The sequence below is a fragment of the Lonchura striata genome, chromosome 7, assembly GCF_050655825.1.
Source record: "Lonchura striata isolate lonStrDom1 chromosome 7, ASM5065582v1, whole genome shotgun sequence".
Taxonomy (NCBI): domain Eukaryota; kingdom Metazoa; phylum Chordata; class Aves; order Passeriformes; family Estrildidae; genus Lonchura; species Lonchura striata.
In genome coordinates, this window is record NC_140709.1 from 25,746,204 (window position 1) to 25,772,957 (window position 26,754).

General features: G+C 47.4%; 1 protein-coding gene across 7 annotated transcripts in view; it reads left to right on the top strand.

The window, feature by feature from the left end:
- NRP2 (neuropilin 2) overlaps positions 1-26,754 on the top strand; it is an 88,661-nt gene that overhangs the window by 38,852 nt on the left and 23,055 nt on the right. For all 7 annotated transcript variants that reach the window (XR_014956751.1, XR_014956752.1, XM_085585209.1 and 4 more), the window contains exons 8-13: positions 6,400-6,544; positions 6,844-7,193; positions 8,328-8,472; positions 12,160-12,276; positions 14,811-14,963; positions 24,468-24,730. Coding sequence is in view for 5 of the 7 variants with exons in the window: in XM_085585209.1 (XP_085441335.1) it covers positions 6,400-6,544; positions 6,844-7,193; positions 8,328-8,472; positions 12,160-12,276; positions 14,811-14,963; positions 24,468-24,730 (1,173 nt within the window). In the remaining 2 variants the exon portion in view is untranslated. The remainder of the gene's footprint in view (positions 1-6,399; positions 6,545-6,843; positions 7,194-8,327; positions 8,473-12,159; positions 12,277-14,810; positions 14,964-24,467; positions 24,731-26,754) is intronic.

Consider the following 26,754-nt stretch of genomic DNA (forward strand, 5'->3'; position numbering starts at 1 on the left):
CACATTCTGGCCTTAATTTAGCAGACAGCTCCCAAGGCTGGAGGAGAAGCAATTGCTTTTTGGTGGCTTGCCTACCCCTTGCATCCGGGTGACTGCTTTCCTGCCCCGCCAAACAACTGGCTGCCAGCTGCTGAGCTACTCTGGGCCAGGGCAAGGCCACTGGCTCATAGACCTGCTGCCGGGGGCGCTGGTCCCCCAATCCGTGCCCGCATTAATCCCACTGTTCCTGTGCTAAGCAAGCTCCCAAATGCCTGTGCAGGGCAGCTCCTCCCTGCATCAGTGCGGAGCTCGGCGCAGCCCGGGCTGCAGCGCTGGAGCAAACCATGCCAAAGAGATTCGTCAAGTCTGCCGCAACTTGATTTGGTGCCATGAGGAGCAGGGAGGGAGGGGAATGTGTGGACAGGCAGGGACTCTATATACATGCAGATAGATACATATATATATAGACACATACATATATGCACATATGTATATCTGCACATACACACATTTATATGCACATGCACACGCAGGCATATGGGGTGTACCAAACACTGCTGGGAATTTCTGCCAGCTCTGTGGGCCAAAAGCAATGCTCTGCCATGTATAGGTGGGTCAGCTAACATTAACATCTTCATCAGGGAGCTAATGCAAGAGAAAACCAGTGAGTGCAGGAGGTGTCGGGAGGGGATGATGCTCCCTGCAGAGGATGGGAAGCTCTCACCACCTCTCTTTTGCCCCCTGCTTCCCCTCCCTCCGGTGTTTCAGATGACAGTGGGGCCAGGGTGTTTCCCTGCCAAATGTGATGGCTCACCTTTGAGTCCCCAGCTGCTGGCACTCAGCAGCAAGGGAAACGGGAAAGGCAGGATGGAGCAGCGGAAAATGTGATTAATATGTGCTCACAGCAGACAGGGCTGGCTGGGCTGTTTCCGTGCTGTGCTATGTTTCTGGGATGGGGAGGGAGTGGGAGGGCAGCCGGCAGGAGTGGAGCTCCACACTCACTTCCTCCCCTTCCCACCCCATTCCTGCTAGGTTTTCCTCCTTCCTGCAGCCCACTCCCCACAAAGCCTGGCCCAGACATCTCCCTGTCCATGGGGTGGTGCTCTGCCTTTCCCTCAGGCATGGGGCCAGGGTGGGAGGCTAACCCAGCAATCCACACTGTCTTCCTGTGTGTCCCTGAGAGGGGAGACAGGGAGAAGAGTGGCCACCACCACTGCCATCCTCACCAGCGTGCCCCTACCAGGGGACAGGGCCAAACCAACCCTGCTGCAGAAAAGCTGGTATGGCTCTTGCCCTCCCTGTTATGTCCACCTCCTGTGACCTGGGGCCAAGCATATGGCCTCTGAAGTTTGAGGTTATCTTCCAGGCATCAGCCTGGTGTTTGTGTGAGATCTTATCTAATGGTTTGCAAATGTCTTTAGAAAACAACAACTCTTCTTGAACCCAAGGAAGGAAAAGAGCACCTGGCAGGATTTGACCTTTTGTTTTTGGTCATTTTCTTCACCTGACAGGATTTGACCTTTTATTTTTCTTTGGACAGGCTCAGCTATAAGGATTTTATCAGAAAACCAAGTTCTCGTCCATTCTGATCGGCTTCCTTCTTTGTAGCATCTCGGGTTCCAGCTCCCATGTGGTGTGAGCCACTCCACCTTAGTAATTGTGTAGATGAGCTCACAGGAATCATCTAGTGTGGCAAGGGACTGGGGATGGGATGGATTTCAGGATTTTCAGGAGTATGTTTGGGCCATGATGAGTGCTGTTCTCTGCCTCCATTGCTCTGTGTTTTCAGAAACATTTGCTTTCAGAATCTATAGAAGTCAATGGAAAAGAAATGGCAGCAAGATCCAGCTGATGTGCATTTTTCATTTCTTACTCATTTTGATGGTTTTGTGCTTGTTGTTAGTTAACTTTCCTGAGTGGCATTTCAAGTGGTAGCTGCACAAAGATTGAATTGCTGCAAGGAGCAATACCTCAGCTGTACATTGGAGCTGGGAACACCAGAGGGTTTTGGTGCTGGCAATGAATATTCAGGATGACTCTTTGGAGACCCTTGTACCTTCTCTTAGGAGCGTTCCTCTGTCTTTTCAGTTCTTAATCAGGTCTCCTGTATTTATTCACTTGAGGAAGGAGAGAAAAGCTTTCAGTCCTGTGGCTTTTTTATCTGGAAAACTCAGGAAAAGCTGGTGCAAGGGGCCAGAGGGCCACAAATGTTTCTGTGCAGAGACATCATGGTGCAGAGGATTTGCCCCGAAACATCCAGGTCCCAGCCTACTTCTGCTGCTTTTGCAGGCAGGACAAAGACATCAGGCTTTGCCAAAGGCAGACTTGTGCATTCACCCTTGGTGCAGTACCTGGGGAGAATTACAGCCCTGGCTTTCCTAGCAAGGCTGCAGCTTTGTATTTCTGGGCCTGATATCTCCTTTGCAGGCTAGCACAGTACCACTCCTCGCGTCCCTGGTGACTCCCAAATCGGAGTGGAGCCTCTCAAAGACACAGAGCTGGCAAGCCCAGCCCAGCACACTGTGTCTTGCCCAGACACAGTGCTCTGTTAAGTGTTGCCAAGTATCATTTTTCTTTTAACTCCTTGTTCCTGGATTTAATAAATCCAGAACTATCCACCCTCCACTTGAGCCAGAATCCTCCCACCATCAAACATGCCCCATTTTATGCCTTCCCTATCTGACAAGGGAAATAATCTCCCCTACTTTTCTCCTTCATGCTTCTCTGTCTAAATCCTGAAGCCCTAATCCTGTTAGCATGCTCTGTTCCAGGGCTCTGTCTCCACAGGAGTAACATAATCCTGCAGTAAATCTAGTGGGTCCAAAGAGACACATACATGATGAAGGCAGGGCTGCTGCCGTCCTTGGCTGTCTCCTCTTCCTCCCTCAGTCACTTTCTTCAGCACCCAAAGAAATTGCATAGTGGCCAAGCAGAATAATAAATAAAGCAGGAGAGAGGTTACCTCTTACCTCCTCCCTGATTTGCTGCCTCTTCAACTTCATGGCACTTTTTTGTCTCCCTGTCCTTCATCTCCTTCACTCCAAACTGCCAATGGCATAATTCCCATATCCACTGGAACTAATGCAGCTTCAGCAGTTCCCCCCATCACCCTATGATGGTTCCAACATGTCAAAAATGCAACTTGTAAATGCTGGTGTGGAGTTTGCATGTGTATGCACATGGAAATATTTTGCAGTCCTCCTCTAGCCTAGACATCATATCCCCTACTTTTACAGTCTTTCCCTTACCATTTGCTTTCTGCAGCAAATTAATTAAGAAGGTCAGCTCTCATTGATTATCAATATAATTTCACATGCAGACCTGCTGTCTGGACTAAAACAGAAGTAAACATACAGTGTATGAGGAGAAGATGGGCAGCTCTTTGATGATGGGCAGCAGTGAAAGCGAGTTCCCCTGACTGTTTCTTGGAAGGTGCTTTTAATTTGTTAATGGTTTTTCCATTTGTCTTTTGGCTCCACCACCCTTCAGTGTGTGTTCATGTGCATACGCATGTATGCTCTCTACTGAGTGTATATCTATTTATCTATCTATCTCCCTAGATCACAGCCAGGTATTTTTTTTTTTCTGCTGGTGTAAATTACTGTGACTTCTTATACTTCGATGGTGATATGTTGATTTACACCATTCGAAGACTTGGCTCAAAATATGTGCTGAGTGGGATGGGAAGCAGATAGGACGGGAGGAATAGCAATGTTCTATTTTGGTAGAGAGGGAAGAAATCTTTGCTTTCTTGGCACTCCCAATTTCACACATTTTCTTCCTAGTTCTTCCTATGCATTGAGTGCTAATTTGAGGCAGGATCTAGAGCCCGTTGAAGTCAATGGGCCTCTTTCCACAGTGTGCTGGGGCTCTGGGGTCAGCATTTTCAGTACAGGGAAACCAGACGGTCAGGGTCAGACCCTGGTCAGCAGCATCAGCATCTGCAGGCTCACAATGCATTTCCACTTGGGAAGGAGGCTGAAAGAGCAGGCATGTGGGAATACCTCAGGTCTCTAACAGCACCAAGCACATGCCCTCTGAAAGTGGCCCCTCTCTGTTGAACAGGGTGCGAGGTTCAATGGAACAGATCCTACCAGTGCAGCTGATGGCAGAGCTGGAAGTCAGGTGCCTATTCTGCCCTCACAAGCTGGCAGTCTGGAGTGTCATGGCCCAGATTCAGAGTTCATAGCTTGTTGAATGTGAGCTAGCCTGAGTTAGTTGCTGATTCTTAATCTAAAGCAGAATTGAAATTTCTCTTCTTGGAAGCAAGTAGCTGGGACCAAGGTTGTCTAAGAGATGTTTTCAGCGATGCTTATAGCTTATAGTAGTGATAAAGTTTTTGGGCTCAGTCCTGCTTCTGCTTTCTGTCAAGCTTGACTATGCAGAAGTCAGCAACAAATTATGCTGATGTAAATTTGGATTCTGGCCCCTGATGCTCGTATGTGCGAATTGAGCTAAAAAAGAACAAAACTTGAAATATGGTAAATCAAAAAGAGCAGCGAACCTCATCAGTGACTGTTGAAAATGCTGGTCCATATGCAACCTTTGGCTCATGGAGTCTTCACAGTGCTGATGGTGGGAAGCAAATAGAGATTGCCAGGAGAAGACCGGACTTGCTGCCCTTGGACATCTGCTGAGGCCCCCATTAGGAGCCATCCTCTGGGACAGAGGGACCTTTGGTCTGACCTGACATGCTGCTCCTTGTGCTAAAATAGTTGCACTGGCTCAGATAAACATTTCCTGTCCTCCGGTGTTAGGTTCAGAGGTAAGGTGTTGTGTGTCAGCTTCTGTGTTGGCGGAAAGCTGAAGGCTCTGCTGTGGTGTGGAAATATATCCTTTTAAATTGTTTGTGTGTGTGTCTGTGCCCGCAGGTTTACAAGACACATGCACACACACAGATATGCCTGGAGAGTGTTTCACAGTAACCACTCTTCTTATAGCCCTCCTGCTGGAAAAAAGGGGTATGTGGTGTCTGCTGAGCAAGGAAAAAGATGGGAAGTGAGGTCAGACAGGATAAAATAGGATATTAAAAACACATAAACCATGCTGTGTTGCTAAATGGTAGCAGCATGATATATATTCTCTAGATTAGCATTTCTGCTCAAGTTCACATCAACCCCTCATCCCAATTACCAGCCAGATTTGCAACTGATTCCCTCTGTGGGGTGGCTGCTCCCTGCCCTGAAGGAGTGGATAGTGATGTGCCGGGGCAGCCCAGAGCTAGCAGGGGTGCTGTGAACAGCCCTGTAAACACCCTCTGCACACCCTGCCGTGCTGGATCCTGGGAGAAGAGAAGTAACATGTGCCATCTGCAAGCCTAGAGCCACAGGAGTCTCACAGAATGCTTCCTTAGCTGCTATTCAAGGCAAAGGGCCAGGATACCGCCTCACCCCTTCTTCTGTCCTCAGTTGTTTGACTCTTGCCTCCCACAGCAGACTGGTGCCAGAGAATACACTCTTCTGCTTTCCTGAGATAAACTTACTGGGAACTCTTGTGGTCAGTACACATATACGTGGTGAGAGCTTGCAGAAGAACCCAGCCAGCATCTCGGTGTAGATGTGGTTCCTAGATGAGATGGGAGGATAGTCTAACCCTGTCCTGAAGTGCCTGGAGTGAAAGCAGGCAATGCCTGCAGCCTTGGTCAGTGATCTCTAGTGCTTTATGCTGGGGCAGAGAAAGGGTTGAAAATTATCCTCCCCTTGGGTGTTTCCTCTTTCCTTCCCTTTTCTTTCCCACTATAGCTTTGCAGCCTAAAATAGAAACACATGTATCCAGTCCTTGTCTGGCCTGTTAAAAAAATGGGCAGAAGAGGTGGATCTAACATCCATCTGGTAGTTATTGATTATGGCCATCTGGTAAGGCAGCGGCCTTTTCATACCATGTGGGATCATAAACTCCCGAAAAGCTGTCTCCATGTGGCAGGCTGCATGTGCATGGGAGAGGCAAAGGCAAGGGGCTGGCTGAGGCAGCAGCTTGTCAGCCCAGGCAGAGGTGCATCCTTCCTGCTCACATCACTGCTTGCACGTGATGTTTCCAGCTGGAGCTCGGTGTAAGGGTGCATCAGGATGTCAGCCTGTTTGGGGCACCTTGTCGTTTGTGCTGTAGCAGATCTAGGTCTGGGGGCAGGCTTGAGGCAGCCGAGGCCTGATAGTCTGATGTGCCTCGAAGTGCTGTGAGAGGCAGTCAGGCAGAAGGCTCCTGGCCCTCCTGCCTGGTAGGAGAGTCCATCCACCATGCTGTCCTGTGACATGTGAGGGGCTCACATGTCCCTGCTGGCCTCTGGTGCTTGCCCTGGCTGGAGGTTGGCCCTGACCAGAAAGCCTTTCCTCAGTTTTCCCTGCTGAGATTATTTTGACTGCTTATCTGGCGAGGATGTAACAGTGTGTGCAAATGTGCATTTGTGCCTCCCTTCCCTTGCAGACATTTCAGGCCAATGAGGATGCCACAGAGGTGGTTCTCAACAAGATCCACAGCCCAGTGCTCACACGCTTCGTGCGCATCCGTCCCCAGACCTGGCACAACGGCATCGCCCTGCGGCTGGAGCTGTATGGCTGCCGCATCACTGGTGAGCGTCCTCTCCTCGCCTTGGCTTCAGTGCTCCTCTCTGTCCCTCCGGCAGCCTCTCCTGGGGTGCTGTCCCTTGCCACTTCATGGCTACTTGCGGTGGGAACAGTCACACTGTGACTAGCATGGAGACATCCATCGCAAGGGATGCACTTGGAGGGACAGGATTCCACTCCTGGAGGGAGGGGGAAATGCCCAGTGCTGGTGTTGGTTCAGTGTCCAGAGCTTAATGCCGTGAGGAGAACTGTGAGCACTTCCCTTCAGTTACCCTGACTGTTCATGGCCTTTCCTTCCCTGCAGATTCACCCTGCTCCAACTTGCTGGGAATGCTTTCTGGCCTCATTCCCGACTCACAGATCTCTGCCTCCTCCATCAGAGGCTATGACTGGTCTCCCAGCATGGCCCGCCTGGTGAGCAGCCGCTCAGGCTGGTTTCCCCGTGTGCCCCAAGCCCAGCCTGGGGAGGAGTGGCTGCAGGTGGACCTTGGCATCCCGAAGAACATCAGAGGCATCATTATTCAGGGTGCTCGTGGAGGGGACAGTGTGACCACCACTGAGTCCCGTTCCTTTGTGAAGAAGTTTAAGGTGGCCTACAGCATGAATGGAAAGGACTGGGACTTCATCCAGGACCCCAAAACAATGCAAGCCAAGGTAAGCACTGCCTGGAGCAGCTGCAAAACAGGATATTTTTCTGACCGGCTTCAGTCTGCCTCATGGGGTCTTGGGAAGCCTGCTGAGCACTCCCACAGAGACTTTGGGAGCTTGGGGTTGTCACCATAAAATCCCAGGTTGTGTCCCTTGGTGCTGCTCCAAATCTGTACTAGAGGCCATAAGTTCCACCTTTCCCCAGGGATGGCAATTTCTTTTCATTTTCTGTTGTGGAACAGGCATGGGGATGTGGATGTCATCTGCTGCTTCTCCCAGCTCCCGCAGGTCAGAGTCCAAAAGATGATGTGTTTTATTATGTTTTGTGTAAAACAGTTATGTTTTACACAAACTAATTACATATTTTAAGGGGAAAGTCATGGCTGTTGTGATGTGCACCTCTGAAAGAGGAAGATGAATCACATCTTCTCTTTGGGAAATTTTCTATATCTGAAGTCCCTTTGCAACACTGGTGTGACCCTGAAATTCCCCATATTTTTTCTTTATCATTGGAGTTCCCCATAATCCCTCTGCTTAGTGCTATGGGAGTGGCAGGGGGCTTGAGGAATAAATAAATTCTCTGCTACTGCCTGTTCTGTTTTTATGCATACTCCTCTGCCTAAAATTTGGGTAAGTTTTAATTTTTCCTGATCCTTCAAATGAGGGCTGATGCTATCTATAGCCCTCTGTTTATTCCCCACAGGTTTTAGTTTGTTCATGTAAACTGAAAAACAGCAGTACTTGGACTGTGACGAAAACCAACCATTTACACCATCCTAGAACATGCAGCAGCTTCTTTATTTACCAAAGGACAAATCTGATCTCATTTATACATGAATTTAGTGGATATTCCCTAGGCTTCCCCTGCATGGCTTGGATCAGAATCTAATCCCTGGATTCTGAGCAGAGGCCAGGAGAGATTGTGCAAGTTTCTTAGAAATAGCGTGGCTGGTCCTCTTGAAACAGAGAAGGAACAGCCCAGTTTCTGCGCAGCTGGGCTCAATGGCTTGGAGTCAGGCAGCTAAGATACTTCAGACTGTGGCTACATTCTGCCAGACCCAAAACATCAAGTCTGGTTGAGAGCACGTGAAATGTTCACAATGCACACATCTCTTGCCTTTTCTCTCTCTCTCTCTGTAGCTTTTTGAAGGCAACATCCACTACGACATCCCTGAAGTCCGGAGGTTTGACCCTGTTCCTGCCCAGTACGTCCGAGTGCACCCAGAGCGGTGGTCCCCGGCGGGAATAGGAATGCGCCTGGAGGTGCTGGGCTGTGACTGGACAGGTAGGAGCCCCTACACCTCTGCCCACTGGCTGCTCTGGGGCCAGGCACTAAACCAGCAAGGTGCAAACTTCAGGTTGTTTCCATGCTGTGGCAGGGATACTGCAGCCGTGAAGGCAGCACCTGTGTGGTGGCTTGGCCCCACCTTTTTATTTCCACCTTGAAAAGAACTGGCCTCGATGCAGGATGTAGCAGCAATGTTTGGACTCTAAGCTTTCACATGGAGCCCCATGTAGAATTTGTCCTCAACTCACTTCACACTCCTTTCAGCTCTTTTACCTGAACATTGTGCTGTCTTTCACAGTCTCTTATGTTAGAGGACATTTGGGCTTTTTAGTCCAAATGATAAGACAAAAAGTGGAAGGAGAAGCAGAGTTGCAGTGACCAATACTTCATATCCTGAGCTGCCACAACAAGGCTTTGCTGTAAAAACAACAGTCCCTCTCTCACTGAAACCAATGTGGAAACCTTTTTGCACACAAGGTTGGGAAGTTAACTCTGTGACATCTCTACAAACATCCCCAAGACCCAAGAAACTTGTTCACTTTTACCCACCTGTTTTTCACACATGGTATGCCTTTCAACCACCATTTTTAATACAGAGATGAAAACTGACTTCACACACTTACTGGGATCGGTAGAGGTTGTACCTCTGACCCTCTGAGGTTCAGTAGTGATTGATTTCTCCACAGTTTCATCCCCAAAAGCAAAAAATGCACCCAAAGGGTCATTGGGTCTGATGTTCACTTTGTAGTGCCAGCGGCTAGTTATCCTCTCTTTTAATCTTTTATTTTTTAATAATGTGCTTACATATGAATCTGGAATCCAGATGTCAGTGATAAAGAGGTATGATTTCCATTTTATAAACACATCTGTAGAAGGCATTTTCTTGTAAGAATTCCCATTCTAAGAAGCTTGAAAGACACAGAGCTTTTTTTACCCTCTTGTGCAGTCTTTACAAGCATTTCCTCCTGTGATGTGCTGCAAGATGCATTGCAAACACTTAACAGCAGATCACACAACACATGTACACACTATTAATAATGATAAATTTTCACCTTTGAAGTCAATGGTAAGTATCCCCCTGGACTGGCAATCCATTGTAAATTATCTAAACTTTAAATCGCATTAGATCTTAATTTAAATTTTACGACATCTTAGGATGTTGTGGGAGAAGCAGGTGCAAGAAGCAGGAGCTGAGGGCTTTGTGCAGAAGCGGTCAGGCAGCTCCCACATTGCTGCTTCCTGCAGCTCCCAGCAGTCTCCAGCTGCCAGATCTCTGCAGACCGCTGCTGCATGGTGCATCACAGCACTGCATCACTGCCATAAAGGGAGGCAGTCACACAGGACCTCCAGCCATGTGCATGCCAGCCCTTCCACTGCACTCCTCCAGCTTAGAGAATGAGGGGTTTGTCGTTTAGCTTCTTGTGCTATTTTTGGCCCAAATTTTCTTTTACATGTGTGTCCATGCTCTTTTTTTTCAGTATCAGTAGCAACAGCACATGTTTTTTCCAGGCAAGGTTCTTTATGGTCATTTCCCAGCCTGGGTAATAATTTGCACATTGTAATGTTTAAAACTCAACTGCCAGGTCATAAATATCCGTAGCTTTATTAATCTACAGGCATTCAGCACCTAATCAGAGCAGGGCTTGTAATCTTGTGGATTCACCATGTTATAAAAAGCATTTATATCCCTGATGCAACCTGGGGAGCAGAGATAGCCCATGGCATTATCTGCATGCGTAATCCAGGCTGGCTACATGCAGCAGGCCTTGACAATCCCAGAAAGGGCCCTCCTTTGCCTGGAAGACCCAGGCGTGTTACAAAAGTGGCTGCAAAAACCCAAACAATTGCACTTGCTTGGGAACAAGATTAAGAAATGGATTAAAACAAGATGATTAAAAATATTTTCAAGAGAGGGTCTAAGCCTATGTTCATCCTGCCCAGGTGTTTCTATTTCTTATCAGCAGCAAGCATCTTAATTACTGAGTTAAACAGGTAACAGCCGCAACTGGGTTCACAAACTGGCAACTAACTCAAAAACTGGGAAGTAGGCAGTCAGCAATTGGCTTCTTTCAAAGACCTGCCAAAATTTTTCCTCTGAAGAGTGGAGAATGATGAATGTTCACTAGCAGCTGGGTTTCTGTCCTTTGAAGTTCCAAACATCTGGTTTCAATTGCTCAGCGACTTTGCATTTTGATTAGCAGTTACCACCAGTTGAACAGACACTTGCAGGGCCAGGGAGGAGTGAGAAAGCAACCAAGCAATGCCTCTCTTTTTCACTTTCCATTTCACACATGATGCTATCCTGCCTGTTATTTTCATTATCTCTTGTAACCATCGTGTTGCGGCTCTACCATGGTAACTGATTTTTCAATATACATTTCTGCGGCTTGTCCAGGGCAGTGCAACAGTGTTGATTTACATCCGCTCTGCATCTGTGTCCCATATGGGACTTGCTTTCAAGGTCCTTCCACATTGTCACATTTCAGTTATAAATCTTGATATACAGGAACAACAACCTAAAAAAATGTACCAGCTCTAAATAAGTCCCAGCTTTTAATATGTTGCTTTCACCTGCTGCTTTTTTTTTATTTATTTTTTATGAAATTTTTCTGTGCCTGGCTGCTTGCAATTTGCTTCTTGGTTGCATTTGGAGTTTTATGGGGTTGTAACAAATTTGAACTTACAAATTAAAAGAATTTGAGGCTATTTCTCTAATTTATTCTGAACAAAAGACAGCCATTGTGGGGGGGAAAAAAGTAAAAAGAAAACCCAGAGAGTTTATGTACAACATGTTTAATAACAGGAAAATAAAAGGGCATAAAGAAACCTATGGAAAATATTCAATGTATTTAGCCATTTCCTCCTGCTTCTGGCTTTATTAAATGATATCCTGAAGGGTGCCGACAAAGAAATGCAATCACACATAACTGAGCAAAGCTGCCTCTTTCTAAAAGTGGAAAGAATCAAGTCCTGCTGTACTCCACTTAATGCACCCATAAAAGGAGAGTTTGCTGGAACCTAATGTCATTTACTGTTGATCTTAATATCCTTCCCTTTCTTGCTTAAATTTCCCCTGACACCTGCTTGGAGGTTGTTACACATGGGCCACGTTAGAGAAAGGGAAATTGGACAGAGACCCTTTGAAAGTGTAGTCAGGAGCCTGGAGTGTGAAACCAGATGCTTTCTGCAGTGAGCCAGAGCTCACTAGGGGATCCTCTGGGTCCGTTTGCGGTTACATCATTTGTGGGTTTGAGTGACTTGTTTTATAAATTGGCACAACTGGTGGGAATGTTGTGTGTGTTTTTTCAACGTGTCATATGCCTTTATGAAAGAAAAAGATGTTCTGCCTGTGATCTCACTTATCCAGTAATGACAGCTAAGTGGATTTCCAACACCCGTGTAGATTGTAGATTAAAAAATTAAGAGAAAAAGTAGTGTGTATGTCTAGAAAAGAGGTTTGTTCAGTGGGAATTCCAAATCCATAGAACTCCCATATGGAAAGACAGTTCACTTGAAGTTCAAACCATGCTGACATTTGTAGCATGTGGAAATCTCATGGCATACTTGTTCTATCTCTTCCTGCCATTATAAGAACATGAAGAAAATTATTTTTGCCTTGTTTCGACTACCTGGCCTTCTTTTTCTGTCTTTTGCAAACAACTTCTCTACTCCATTTTTTTTCAGATGTCAGGCCCACTGCAGAGACACTGGTGCCCACTTTGAAGAGCGAAGAGACCACCACTCCCTACCCAACTGATGCAGAAGCAACCGACTGTGGTGACAGCTGTGGAGAAGAGGACGGTATGTATCAGAGCAGCACATCTTTATCTCAGTAACTGATGGGTTAAAAGCTAGGAAAATACTCTTATCTTCCTATTAGCGCCAATACATGGGGCTGATTCCTGGAAAGCTTACAGTAATATTATTAGTGATAGGCCAGGATTAAAAAAAAAAACAAAAAAACCCACAACAAAACCAACCTATAAACAAATCTACCAAAATCTGATAAGTTCTATCAAGGAAGGATGGAAGAGCAAGAGATAACAACTAATTCAGTCCCTGGGGTACAAGAGATGAAGAGCTGGTCCCACAGCTTCCTTACATGACCTGAAGAAACTCATTTAGTGCCCTGTTTGGAGCCATTTCCATTCCAGATCATCTCTTGGCTGGAAATCATATACTCAGAAGGTGATTCAGACTGCCTGGTATGTAGAGCTCCTTTTGCAGAAGTCACAACTGTGGAAGTAAATCACAACATGCATCGAAGACTAATGTCCTGAACACTTATCTGCTTAAGGATCATCTTCCCTAATATCAGGAGCTTAAAATTAAGGAGGCCAGTCTGGGTTCTTTGTGCAGGCAATAGAGAGAGTAGAACATTAATTTCACTCAGGATTTCATCTACCCTGTCTTAGACGGCTGTCAGATGTGCATGAAATGGTTTGGTAACTGTAGCATTTGACTACTTCTTCTGAAAATGGAAGAAGCTGAATGTTAGTTTAGACTCCATGCTGTGCTTGTTAAGAGCCAGTGCTGGGGGAGGGATAATCTTCTCTGCCTCAAATCCCTATCTGTAAAAGCAGACATCATGCTCTTCTCCTTGTTGCAAGGGGAATGTGAGCATCTAAAGGTTGTGAAATGTCCAGATGAAGAGGAGAGGGATGACAGAGCTGTGCAAGGTTAGCTGTACAGTGCAATGTTCAGGAAATGCATTCCCCTGGGTGCTGCAGCAGAGCCTGGGCCTCAGCACTGGAGCATGTACACAAGGACTTCAACTATCCTCTGAGACAGCTCCTAGGACTTCTGTCACTTCAGCTTTCAGTCCCAGATAAAAAAATTAATGGGTTTTAAAATAAATACATTTCTAAAAGAACATTAATTGGCTTTTTCCTACCTCTCATGGGGATTCTGCTGTACTTTAGTTCTAGAAATGCAAGTTGCAGAAGTAGCTCAAAGGGTCTGATTCTCATTGCTTTGCCTTAGTGGTAAGCCTGTGCAACCCGGCAACCATTGAGGCACTTGGGAAAGGAACTTGAGAGGAAACTTAGGCCAGTAACAGTCTCTGCAAGAACACAATTCCTGGGTGCAATCCAGGGCAAGAGAGCAAGCAGAGTATGCTGTGGAGCGTGGAACCAGCCTCCCTGTCAGCTTCCCTCAGATTTAGCAACAATTTTCATTCTCATACTCCATAAAACAATGAGTGTGTTTCTCTGGACAATCAGATTTATGACAGCCAAACAGAAACAATGTTGTTCTCCAGGGTATGAGATTAGATTGGAATAAAAGGATCCATGATCTACATTGTTTTATTTTGGAGTGGGAGCATGTAAAAAAAGCCTCCTGCTGCCCCTTGCAGTGAAGTTCTCCTGATGCCTATCACTTGAGTCACTCACCTCCTTCTGGCTATCACTCACTTTGTGGGCACTGTGATTTAAAACTTCCTCTTTGCTCAGGAAAATCCTGGCCTATAATTAGGCTCAGACATGCATGTCTGCTGAGTGCTTGGTTTGGATTCAGCCCATTTCTGCAGCCTCCATGCCTCCATGTGACTGATTCCCTCGCCCAAGGAGCCAGCAGCTGCCTCGCTGCCACAGGCAGCCCCTGGCATGTGCCCGCCTGCCCACAGCCTGCAGAAAAACTCTCCAGAGCTTTCAAAGCTGTTGTCACAGGGGAATTAACTCTGCTCCTGTTTCAAGATGGAAAGTTAAAGAACTCGCCCAACGACCATGTGGTGAGTCCATAGCAGAGCTAGAAATAGAGGCTGGCTTCCTTAACTCAGAAGCCAAAAGCTCAAGCTCATGGTGGCCCCACATTCTCCATGAGAAGGTAGGAAGCAGTGAGTGACAGCTCTCCAGGATGACAGACAGCTCCCGTCTGGTGCAAGTGGCTGGGTCTGTCACTCAGGAGCTGGGTTTCTGGAGCACTTGAGATTCTCCTTTAGGAGCCAGGCAGGAACTTCTGAGCATGGGGCACTCAGGAAGGACTCTTCCCTGACATTTAAAAAGGCATTTAATATTGACCACTCTAGGGGAGGAAGAGAAGGTGCTGATTAGAGTCTGGAAGCATTTGGTTCTTGCTTTTATATTTGCTCAGTTTGGTGGATTAGCCAGAGGACATGGTGTGAACATTTTGATGATGCAGAACTTAAGGCTGATCCTTGGGGCTGAGGAAATGTGAGATAAGTTAAAAGCATCAATGCTAGTGAGATTTCATGCTTTCTTCAGTTTTGATGGCTTGCCAGCTATTTTAGTTTTGGGTTCTTTTTTAGTAGCAGCCCTTCATGGGTAGGTCATTTTTCAATCTGACTTTATTTTCCTTCTATTTCTTTTTGTAAGATTTCCAGCTCCCTGCGAACTTCAACTGCAACTTTGATCTTCCTGAAGACCTTTGTGGTTGGTCACACGATTTGGCAACTGGCTATACATGGTCTTTTCAGCCCATAGGCACCTGGACTGGCAACTCTGAACTAAGCCCTGACACTGTGCCTGGTAAGATGATTAATACCAAAGCAGGGAAGTGAGAGCTGATGGGGCTTTCTCCATGTGAACAGTATGAATGATTATTGCACAGCTATCATGAGTTGTGAGGGCTGTGCAGAGCTGAACTTCTTTTATGGAAACTTTCAGATGCTTTACTGTATAGTTCATGGCTTATTTATAGGACTGTGACCACTGGCACTGAATTATACTAACTGTCCTCTTGAGATAGCCTTGAATCAGACACTGGGCTTTGAATCCCATATGACTGTAAAGGCTAGCCCAGGCTTTGTTCCACATCCTGATCCAAATGTCCTTTGTAGGATCCAGTGCTTTTTCTCCAGAATGCATTTCTTCCTTTCCCATATGCTACTCAGATTGCCTATAGTCTTCAGCTACTCTGCACTCTGGGCTTGCAGAGGCTGGGTTTCAGTCTCCTCCAAGTGAAGGATGAGCTAAGCCCTAAGAATGCTGGAAATGCCAGCTTCTTGCTGTTGACTTTTGCTCTTTTTCTCTTCGTGCTTTGGAAGCAGAAGATTTGCATGACTGTGACAGAGCCTAATTTATGGAGGACCTCACTGAGATGCGCTGGCATGGGTTGCAAGGGAGCCTGCCTCTGGCAATGCAGTATAGATCAAGTTCTTCAGCTTCACATCTTGGAACTCACGCCAGGACTAGTGCGCTTTCCTTATCCCTCATTGACTTGTGGCATGGCTGGCACGAAGAACATTTGCCAATTTCCTTATAACAGTAGGCTGTGTCACCGTAGCACTGCTTCACTCTCAGTCATTGCTTGTGAACGTCAAGGCTCCTGCAGGAGAGCTGGCTGATCTTACCTGTCCTGGGCTCTGCCCTGATGCCTGCTGATCCCAGTGCCCGAGTGTCCCGTGCCCAGGGAGCTGGGCATGATATGGGCCCTCCTCACCCTCCCCTGGGAAAGGTTGAGTCTCAGAATGCAAACATTCAGGAGAACCTGTTAGCCACCTGGCAGAGGCGCTGGCCAGATTGGCAGTGCTGCCAGCCAGTTGGAAAGCCGTGCAGCCAACACCTGGTAGGCAGTGCTAAAGAGGAAAATATGTATTCCAGAAACATATGGGAAGAGGAGAATCTGCTACATCTCCACACACAAATCACCCCCACACAAATGCACACATCATTTCTCTCTTCAGCTCCTAAGGTGCTTAGCTTTTTTCTAAGAGACACGGTAATGCTGTAAGTGCAACCCATATGGACATCTGAAAATTTCTTTGGTGTGACATAGGGATGCAGTGTCTGCTATGGAGAAAAATATTTTCATATTTCAAGTGTTTATCTCTTCAGCATTTGAGTGCTTCAGAAGATTAATATCTGGAGCTCAGAGGAGCCTCAGGCAACAGGAGAGAACACTTACAGCCAGCCCCAGACTTAATAACCCTCCCCATCTCATTCACTGTAATAATGTTTAATTAATATAAGTCTCCTGCAAGTAGGATAAAAATTACTTATTTTTATAACTCAGACTCAATTTTTCATTTCATTTCCTCTCCCGTGAGTCTTTCTACAATTAGTTGGCCATAGTTTCTTAGAAGATCCTGTTGTAGCCAGGAGAGGCTGGAGCTGCCTCAGACAGCATCATGCAGTCCTGATTTTGACCCTTCTTCTGCGCTTTCTCCTTTTTATCAGTTATGAATTGCACTGTTTCACTGTTGAGGCTGGGGAATGTCATCCTACTGAGTTCAGTGGTCTGTTTTTGTGCCAGCATGGAGAGCTCTCCCTTGGAGTGCTGTGCAGAGTCAGGCACTGAAGCACTGGGGGTTGCAGGCAGGAATTCCAGCACTGCCCTGCAAGTCATGGGCTGTGTGGGCAGGGGAGGAGGAAGAGGTGGTGGCTCCAGGGGACTGGGGTGACTTACCCATAGCAGTGGGGGAAGCCAGCAGCAAACACCAGCACAGGCTGAGGGATCAGCATTGGCACTGCCACAGATCTGCCTCCTGGCTGGCTCAGGCAAGGATGTGCCATCCTGGCATCTGTGGGCATCCGCTGCCTTCCCCCACAGCACAGGGCTGCAGAAGAGCTGGAGTTCAAAGGCATCACTGCTATGCCTCACTTTGGTCCTGCTCTTAGAAATTAAGAAGACATGACACAAAAAGAAGCAACTATTTGCTTTTTTCCTCCCCAAGGAGCTTTTAAAGGCAACTGGTGAAACATGAAAAAGAGGCAATGCCAGCTCCTTGGTGGGGACAGAATCAAAGCATTGTTTGGTTCACACTCCCCTATTCTTCCCCTGCCCTTCCCTCGTGCCCCCTCCAGCACTTTGTTTCTGGTTAGAAAATTCACGCTCAGACTCCAGGGAGCAAGGAATGAAAAGCTGTTGTTCAGGGTGGTCTTTGCTTGTGAATTCCCCACCCTGGGGTGAGCAGTTGGGTGAAAGAGAGCAGCTGTGCTTGGTTAGAGGCAGAGCAAAAGTTAAGGAAAACTCAAGGCTTCTGGAACCAGATTTACTCTGATTTAAAGGTGCTGGCCCAGGCTAGAGGCCATGGCTGCGCCACAGTAGCAAGAAAGTGTGCTGTGCCTTTAAGAGTTATGTGGAATGTGTTTCTACTTCTTTTGAAAATGGCAAAACAAAAATTAAAATTAAAAAGGAAAAAATAATAATGAAAGGAGGAGCCCTGGCTCAGTCTGCATAAGAGAGAGGAAAGGAAATGACCATGGTGAAATATCCTCTGTGAGGCACTTGATTAGAAAAGTCTGCTGAGAGACAGGCCTGAATTCCTCAGATATCTCCCAATTTCATTTTATGTGCTGCATGCAATTCCTCCTTGTCTTTGGCACGGAGAACTTCTCAAGACTGACAAGACACCCACTGCTCTCATTCCACTATTTTTATTTCCAAGATACTCTTTCAGGCAGCTCTGTATTTCTTTTTTTAGCCCTGTGTTCCTTGGGCTCTTCACACCATGGATTAACTACACGTCCTCTCCTGCAGGCTCCCATTACACGTCTGGGGACCTCATTGGTGAAAATGGACCCAAAGTGCCCAGCTCAGCAGAAGCCCAGCATGGTTCCAACTGCTACCTGCCCTTTGCAAGCCTAGAAAATACCATTGGCTCCTTTTCCATGCCCCATAAGAGATTGTCAGGATTTTTCCCTCTATGGACTTTCAGATGCTTCCCATCTGTAGAAAGATTCCCCTTAGCTGCACCTAGCAAGCTTCACAGAGGAACAAGTTCAGGTTTCAATGAGATTTCATCCCCCTCCTGCTGCACGCAATGGCAGCATGCCATTGGTGTCAAGATAAAGGTCTGAAGACCTGAAAATAAGTCTGGGTTAATAACTTAGGCACCTCAACTTTTCACTATCTTTGAATTTCACTGGGGTCTTGATCCTGAAGGGTCTGAAGATCCTGGGTTGTATCCTTAGCTGGTTAATGTGATTGTATTGCTCTCAGTGATGCTACATTAATAAGCCAGTACTGAAGTGCTGGAATCTCCGTGTTTTGCCAATTTCTCCCCCTTCCCTTTTCTTGCAGTGCCTAAGTAAATACCTTGTGGTTCTAGAAGAGAATTGTGGGATCTGCAGCTTTACCGTGTATTGCTTCTCCTTCGGGTGAACACAGCATCAGGGTCAGAGCCCTGGCAGCACTGTGAACCCTGTGCTGTTCAGATGTTGGCAGCTGTACATGTGCACAGAAAAGGAAGCACTTTTAACCTTGCAGTTCTCCTGACCACACAGTTCTTGGGCTGGGCTGCAAAAACCCACTGAGAGCTTCTCTTGTGGGCCACAGCTTTGCTGGCTTTGAGGGTCAGGAATGCTGCTCATTTGGGTTGCGGTCACTGCAGGGAAAGGTTTATTTGTTTCAAAGAGTTTTCAGCAGAAGAGTGTTTATAGTGCTCTGAAGTTTCATAAGAGCTTATTTTTTAAGAGAAACAAATGTTAAGCTGTTTTTAAGCTGATAGGGACCCCTTACCAGTCCTGTGTTTTTCCCATGGGACCTTTAAAAGGGAGAGTTTCATATTTTTCCTGCAACCCATGAGAACTGCTGCCTTGATTCTACTGTGTCCAAACCAGCAGAAAGGTTTTCATGGTGTTAACAGGGCAGGGCTGAACTGAAGTGGTTCTGCACTTACTCTCATGAGAGTCTCAGGGCTTGTGCCTTGGGGACACATTTTGACCTCAAGGGTCAATCCTGTGTCCTTTGAAGTAGGAAGGTTTTACATGTGGGGTGGTATGAAAGTCAAGCATTTCTGTGCAATGAGTGAGCAGCTGCACGCTGTGGGAAGGAGACCATATATCCATCTCTGTCTCTCTTCACTCCCCTCATGTGTGGTGCAGATTGCCTCTCAGCAAAGCTGTACGTGTCTCTCCTGACTCCCATTTGCACAGTGAGGACAGCAAATGCTAGAAGTCCTTCGTGCCCTGGCTGCCCACAGCATGGCAGAGCTGGGACACTGCAGCACCCTGATCACAAGAGGTTTGCTGAGCGTCAGCTGCTCTCTGTGAGTTCCCTGGCTGCAGGCTAGGGCCAGACTCTGTCTGTCCATGTGCCCATATTGTCTTTCAGGAGAGAAATAGGTATGGCCATGGTCTGTTCCAGCAAAGCTCCTGCTTGTTTGGGATGGGCTGGAGGCAGAGGAGAAGAAACCATTTCTCTGGGGCTAGCTGCTTGCCTCATTCGCTTTTTGGACTCAAACACCAGTGACATTCCCACTTAAAAAAGCAGGCTGGAATGCTCTCTGCAAAGCAAGACACCATCTCTCAAAGCTTAGTGTGTGACCACCCCATGGCTTCACAGCAGTGAGTCCCAGGCTGGGGAAAGCCAGTGCATGCAGCCTGTGCAGTGCAGCACCAGCCTGGTCATGCCTGCAGCTGTGCAGGCACAGACACTGGGCTGGTGGGGCTGTGCACACCTTTCATGCAGGGGCAGGCAGGGTGCCCACCAGGCTGCCAAAAGACACATTTTGGTGGCTGGCAGCTCACATAGCATAAATGTCAGGCTCTAATTGGCATTTGATTTGCCAGGGACACTGTGCCTTCCCTGCAGTCCCTGGGGAATGTAGTAGGACTCACAGGTGCACCGTGCTGTTGAGGGTGTAAGGCTTAATTGAGAGGATGTAATGGCAGGTCCATTAGAAAGGCTCCTCAGAGCAGGCTGAGAGCCTGGCTCTGGGTAAGTGTGGGATTTTATGCTTTTGACGGGCTGATTTAGAGGCTGAAATGGCAAGGACCTGGCAGGCTAATTAATACATAATCAAAATTGAGGGGATTTTCCAGTAGATGTGGTGATCTAGTTAATATAAATATTAGTTTTACGGAGGATTGACTTCCCATCCTAAATGAAAGTCTGTCATTGAGGAGAGGCCTGTCATGAAATTATAGTGGCAGCCTTTTGAGGTGAATTTGCATGATTTGCCAAAAAATTTTAAAATGTGATAACTATCTAATTTCAATCTGCATATTCATGCAGCTGCCTTGCTACCAGACCACCCTGCAGTCAGAGCTGAGCTGATCTGCTCCCCAGGAATGGCAAGAGCTGATGCAGCTTCCACCTCACATGCCCCAGAAGAACAGCAGGGTCATGCCTCACTGCAATGTCCCCTTGGCCATGACACGGTGTGGTTGGGGTGGCATTTGGGGCTGTGCAAATAGCAGACGGTGCCCACAGCAGTGTGGTCACCTCTGGGATTTGACAGACAAGAGGTGGCTGCCACTGAGCTGCAGTGCTGCCAGCTAAAGCACACCATGCAACAAAGGAGAGTGCAGCGACCTTTGGAGGGACAAAGTGAAGGCAATTCCTGTGGTTCCTCCACAGGAGCAGCAGCTGTAACTCAGCAATATCCAGTGAGGGGGAAATGCAGAGGGAATCTGAAATCTCAATAATTGCTTGTGTACATGCTGCCCAACATGTTTTGCTGGAGCACCTCCAGATGTGCTGCTGGGATCCATGAGGGAAGGTGCTTTCCTTGAGAGATGGAGTGAGAGGTGCAGGACCCAAGCACAAGGCTGGCTGACCTTGCAGAGGGGGGGCTGCTGGGGCTTGTGCTTGCAGTCCTGACCCAAACTGTGAGGCTTCATCCCCCATTGCCCCTAATGTCATCTCAGATGGTTTCCTAGCAGGAGGGGCAGGTGTGCCAAGAGAAAACCACGTTGCCCAGATGGTTGGTTTGCAGAGCCCAGCTGGTGATTTATCCAGGACTCACTGCCATGCACACACGAGGGGCTCTGCCATCATCTGGCTGGGGTGGTTCCATGTTCACATTACTGGCTCCCTTACATCCAAATGATCCCATAAATCATCCATGAGATTTATTCCGTACCAGCAGTTGCAAAACAGAGGTAAAATGCCTGAGTGGGCTTTCCTGCTTTTTTTGAGCCGGTGCTTTGAACTAGCAGTGCCAGTTCTGTGGAGGATGTAGCTATCGTGTTAGGAACAGAGACTGCAAAGCAAAGTTCTGGGAAAGAGATTAAAATGCATTTCTGATCCTGGAAGAATTGATCAGCTCATCATTGCAAAGCTCCCTTCAAGTGTTTTAACAGTGGAAATCAGCCTTTCAGATGCTTTCTGTGCCAAAGGCTTCCATTTACTGTATCAAACAGAGTGACTACTGGAACCACCAGGCTTCCACATGCTGTTCCAACAATTAACTCCACAGTGCCCTTATTCAGTCAGTCTCAGCAAATTCGTAGGGCTTTTCCAAAGGTCCAACTAGCCATTAGATGATCCAGCCATTTCATCTTCAAATGACATAGAAAGTCATGCCTGCCTGCACTCAGCTTTCCACCCCAGACACTGGTACTGGTACCAGGAGCAAGAGTACACGGTGCCCAAACCCACTGCTATTTGCAGGGGAGCAACTGGAATCACCACCCACGGACTGAGCCTCCTTGCAGCCCTTGGGCCTGACAGTAGGTCCTGGAGAGCTCTGTGGGCCCTAGCAAGAATTGGGCAGGGAGCACAGGAGATGGAGGGTTCCCAAGTCTCTGAAAGATCCTGTGTTGCTGAGGGGAGCATTAGTTTTGGCTGCAGTTTAGGAGTTTCTTTGATTTCACAGTTTGATAGGAAAGGGAACAAACAGAAGGTCAGTGTCAATCCTGGCAGGAGGGATGTAACTCAGGGGCAGAAGTGAAGGGGCAGGGGATGTAACACAGGCTCTTCTGCTGAAGTGGCAAGGCAGCCACACTAGATACCACTGGCTTCTGGGGTGTGGATAATGGGAGGTGTCCAGCTGCAAAATTAGAATAGTCAGTCCCCTCTAGTCAGCTGTGGGCTATGGGTAGATCCAAGGATGCTTCAAAACCCTGCACTTAGTCAGTCTGATTAGATACTGGCACCAAAGGTTGGTCCTGAACTGGATTTGGATTTGATCATTCTTGAACCTGGTTAGTGCTTTTATTTAAGATTTGCCTGTGAGACCATTTCAGCTGTGAGATAAGTGCATGACTGCAGTCTGATTTGCTCCCTTGTTTGTTGCTGCTGTTCTTTTCTTGTCGCTGCTTTTTTACTTGAAGAGGCTTGTAGTGAATTATAAAAAGAGGATTTTAATTCAGGAGACCTTGATGACTTATTATGCCTTATCACTGCTTAGGCATGGAGTACAGCTTGTTCTTTTTTTTAATTCCCCCACTTGTTTATCTCCCACATCTCCTCCTCCACTACTACCACTCTGAGGTAAATCACAAGAACTCTCCTCCATTAGAAAACGGCATGGTACTTTTTCAAGTGATTCACTCAAGCAGGAGTGGGCAAACACACTTTCATCCTTTTTTTTTCTGCTGTTTGTTAGCATAAAGTGGCAAGTGTCCCAGGGACATTTCATAGGTGCTGGAAAATTTTGCTAAAGTGTTGCTGTTTCTTTATATGGCCAGTCGGGAACAGATTTGTCCTTCACATAGCAAAATCAGTGAAAGTTCATAGGAGTGGATATGCTTTAGAAGTACTTTGATCACACATACTGGGAGAAGAATGCTGGCAAATATTCCTGTTATCTTGTCCTAAATTTATTTTAGAAGGCTGTGTAGCTCACAGTGGTTGGTTTCTTCTCTCTGGCACTGACAGTCTTGCAGCAGGGCCAGCACTGTTGATAGATCTCCCTTGGGCTGTGATGTCACCTGACTGCTGAGCAGCAGTGATGTCGGCTGCTGTTTTCTGTTGGGACCTATCTTTCCATGGATTCCAAGTTCAGGTCTCTCTGGTTTAAGTTTTGGAGGTGTTCTGAGTGCACTTTGCAAACATTCTGAGTACAGATGCTGCTCTTGCTACTGCTGTGGGCTCTGGAGCCACAGGGGGAGCAGGGCAGGCAGGGCCAAGCTGCTGCTCAGAGCTTGGCTCATCAGGCACAGCAGGCTAAGATGTGTGGGAAGGAACTAATAAACCCTTCGCTGTAGTTCTGGGGCAGAGATAATCCTCTTGTGCCTGGGCTGGCACATGCTGGCATGAAAAACCAGTGGCACTTTCCTACTGTGTAGCAAGAGCAAGTGTGCACATCCCTCTTGAGCAAAATGCAAAATCTAGCAATATTTGTAGCTGGCCTGTCTGGGCCTTGCTCTGCAGCTGGAGCGACCCAAGGGACTCTGTCCTGACATTGGTCACAATGGAGGGACAGGTAAAGATCACTTCAGCTACACATTTGGCTTTCAGTCTTTGCTAAGGGACTTCAGACATCCAAGCTGCAAATGAGAAACTCCTTGAGGAGACTTTTCATCAGAGAGTGCTGGAAACCACTGATTCCAGATAAAGTCAGGTGTGCCTCGGGATTTGTATCCATACACTTTTGCTGCTATTGATATTCTGATCAAATATCTCCAGTTCCAGCCTCAGCCTTGAACTTCTCCTGGGATATCAAGTGTATCAAATCTCTCCTCCCTGAGGACTGACAAAAAATGTGGCACAATTTAAATGTAATATTAGAGCAAGTGAATCCTCTCCTGTATGTGTTTCAGCTACCATCAAGTTTGCAACCACCCAGTTGTCACCTATGCATGCTTCACACATTGGGCCCATGGCTTTCCTCTGTGCTGTGCTTTAGAGGCTGTTTTGCTGCATTACAGAAAAACTGAGAGCCAGAGTTTCATTTTGTTGTGTGTATCCTCAAAACAAGATGAGTTTTCAGCACTGGCATTTAGAAAAACCCACCTCAGGCTTGTTCACTGAGGAAGCTCCCAGTAGAATAAACACACATACTCCCTGCCAATGCAATTATCGTGGTATCACTTCCTCTGACAATAACTTGCTCCAGCTTTTTAACTTCTTCTAATTATGTCAGTCTTTTTCTTAACTACTTTCTGCTGTTGGTCTCCTACCCAGAGAGAGGGTGGTGGCTGGTGAGGGAAGTGTGCTACTCGATGCCCTGCCTGGGCTGCACAGGCTACAGCAGTGGCACAGCTGGATGAGCACACAAAGGGTGCTGGTGTGAGACCCCACTTTTGCAGGCATGGGGCTGCACTGCCATGCAGCACTGCCAAAGCCACTTGGCAGTGGCTGAGACTCTTGTTGCCAGGGGCTGCAGAAAATAATAGAATGGTATTTTTCTCTCTGAACAGATGTCAAGAACTACCTGCAACTGCAAAGCAGTGGAAGGCGGGAAGGCCAGCGAGCCCGGCTCATCAGCCCCACCATCTATTTGCCCCAGAGTGCTGTCTGCATGGTTTTCCAGTACCAGGCATGGGGCAGCAATGGGGTGATGCTGCGGGTCTGGCGGGAAGCCAGCCAGGAGCACAAGGCACTGTGGGTCATCACAGAGGACCAAGGGGAGGAGTGGAGGGAAGGCCGCATCATTTTGCCAAGCTACGACATGGAGTACCGGGTAAGATGCTTGCAGAAGGTGTGCTGGACCAGGTAGACTTCTCCAGCATCTTGATTTCAGTGTTTCAGAGCTCAGACCCATTCATCATTGGGAAATGTGGCTGTTTTCTTTGTGTTTCTCAAGTTACCATAGTAACTAAGCTACACTGTTTGTTATTCTGAGAGTGCCTGTCTTCTGCACAGACTTGGGCCTTTGTTCATCCTGTTGCCTTTCATATTTCTCAGATCTCCCATTTTGCAAATATTCTCCCTTTTTCATTTTTCTTCTTTTTTTTCCCCTTAATTTTGTTTTGTGCATTTCTTTCCCTGCCAACTGAAGGTCATCAGATAGCCTGACCAGAGGCAGATGTGCAGCTCCAGGGAGCAAATCCAGCAGCCAGGAGAAGTGGGAAGCTGGGAGGGAGCACAGCCAGCTCTTAAGGATGGGCAGCAAACAGCCATTCTCCAGCCTCAGCTGTGCAAGTGTTGCCATAGGAGAAGGAAGAGGGAATGCAGGCTCGTTGGTGAATCCCCTTCTCTGATACTTCAGCCTAGATCAGAGAGCTGGGTGCAGGGCTGGGGGATCATGGCCCTGTCCCACTCTCAGAGATCAGTGGAAGAGAAGGGATGAGCTGGAGGGAGAAATGGAGCTTGCTGCCTTGCCACAGCCACCTGAGCCCCTCTGGCACAGCTGTGCCTGCACCCCATGGAGAGGCTGCTGCTTCCAGGAGTGTCTTTGGCATGGCTGTCCCTTCCGGACAGCGTGCCATTTGCCAGGGAGACAGCACTACTGGTGTCACTTGTTAATGAGCATCAGCACAGCATCCAGCACCCTCCAAGGCAGAAGGAAATATGGACTTCCAGGCTTGAGGCAGCACTTTAGTGACCACCCTGGTGGGGAGCCTTGCTCCAGCCAGCTCCCAGCCTTGACCCTGACCCAGGGATCTGCTGCTGTCGGGCCACTGACCCCTCCAAACTGCTGCCTCCTACGTGGGCTGAAGGCCCGAGCTTGGGACCCACAGCCCAGACATTCCATTGCTGTGCAATCAGATGCTCAGCCCTTCAGGGAGGTGTCCTTGCAGGCAGGCATGGATCCCCAGGCACCTTAGGTGAAAGGAGGCACCTAATATGGGGAGAGAAGGCTTGTGAAGTACATAGCCCTAGGAAATTATTTGGGCCCTTAGAATCGTAGTATCACTAGGGTTGGAAAAGGCTACCAGGATCAAGTCCAATCATTAACCTAGCATCATCATGTGCAGCACTAAACCCTACCCACAAGTGCCACATCCACATGCCTTTTGGACACTTCTTGGGACAGTGATTCCAGCACTTCGCTTGGCAGCCTATTCCAATGCCTTCAGAGTTGGCAGGGGGATATAAAACAAAAGCTTTGCACTGGAGCTGCCTGACTAGTTCGTTTGTATGGGTTTGGCTTTTTAATAAAATACCAGAAAACACAATATGCCTACAGATAAGAATGATGGGCACTGGCTGACTACTTTGTGTGCTAAACAATATACCAGCATGCTGAATAATGGCGTCATTATGTAAATATTCCACGTGTCTCTACTCAGCAGTTCTTACAGCTAACCACTCTACTTGTTTTTGTAAATATATTTTGCCTATGATTGAGTTGGAATAAACTGACCCTTCTCCTCTGACATTTCAATACTTCTCATGTAATGTTGATGGGAACAGCACTTTACAGTTAATGTAGCTGTGCATTTTGTAGCCTTCCCTTCCTTTTTGTGATCATAGCTCAGTTAACACCATGGGCCAAAGCTGCTGCTGCAGTAACTCAGTTATGCCACTTGCACCATCTGTGCAAGGGCTAGCAAGGGGTTCACTGAGTCTTTACTCCTTATGAGAGGCATTTAACTGAAAGAATTGCAAGCCAAGAGCTGCCAGGCCAGGCAAAGATCTCTCTGTTGAATCTGTCCACGCACAGCAGCTTTCCCTAGGAAAGGGCTGGCAGAGGCAGGGCAAGAAAGCAGGACTAGTGTCAGGTGATCCACGGGTCTGTAGGGAAAGCTCAGAGCAATTTCC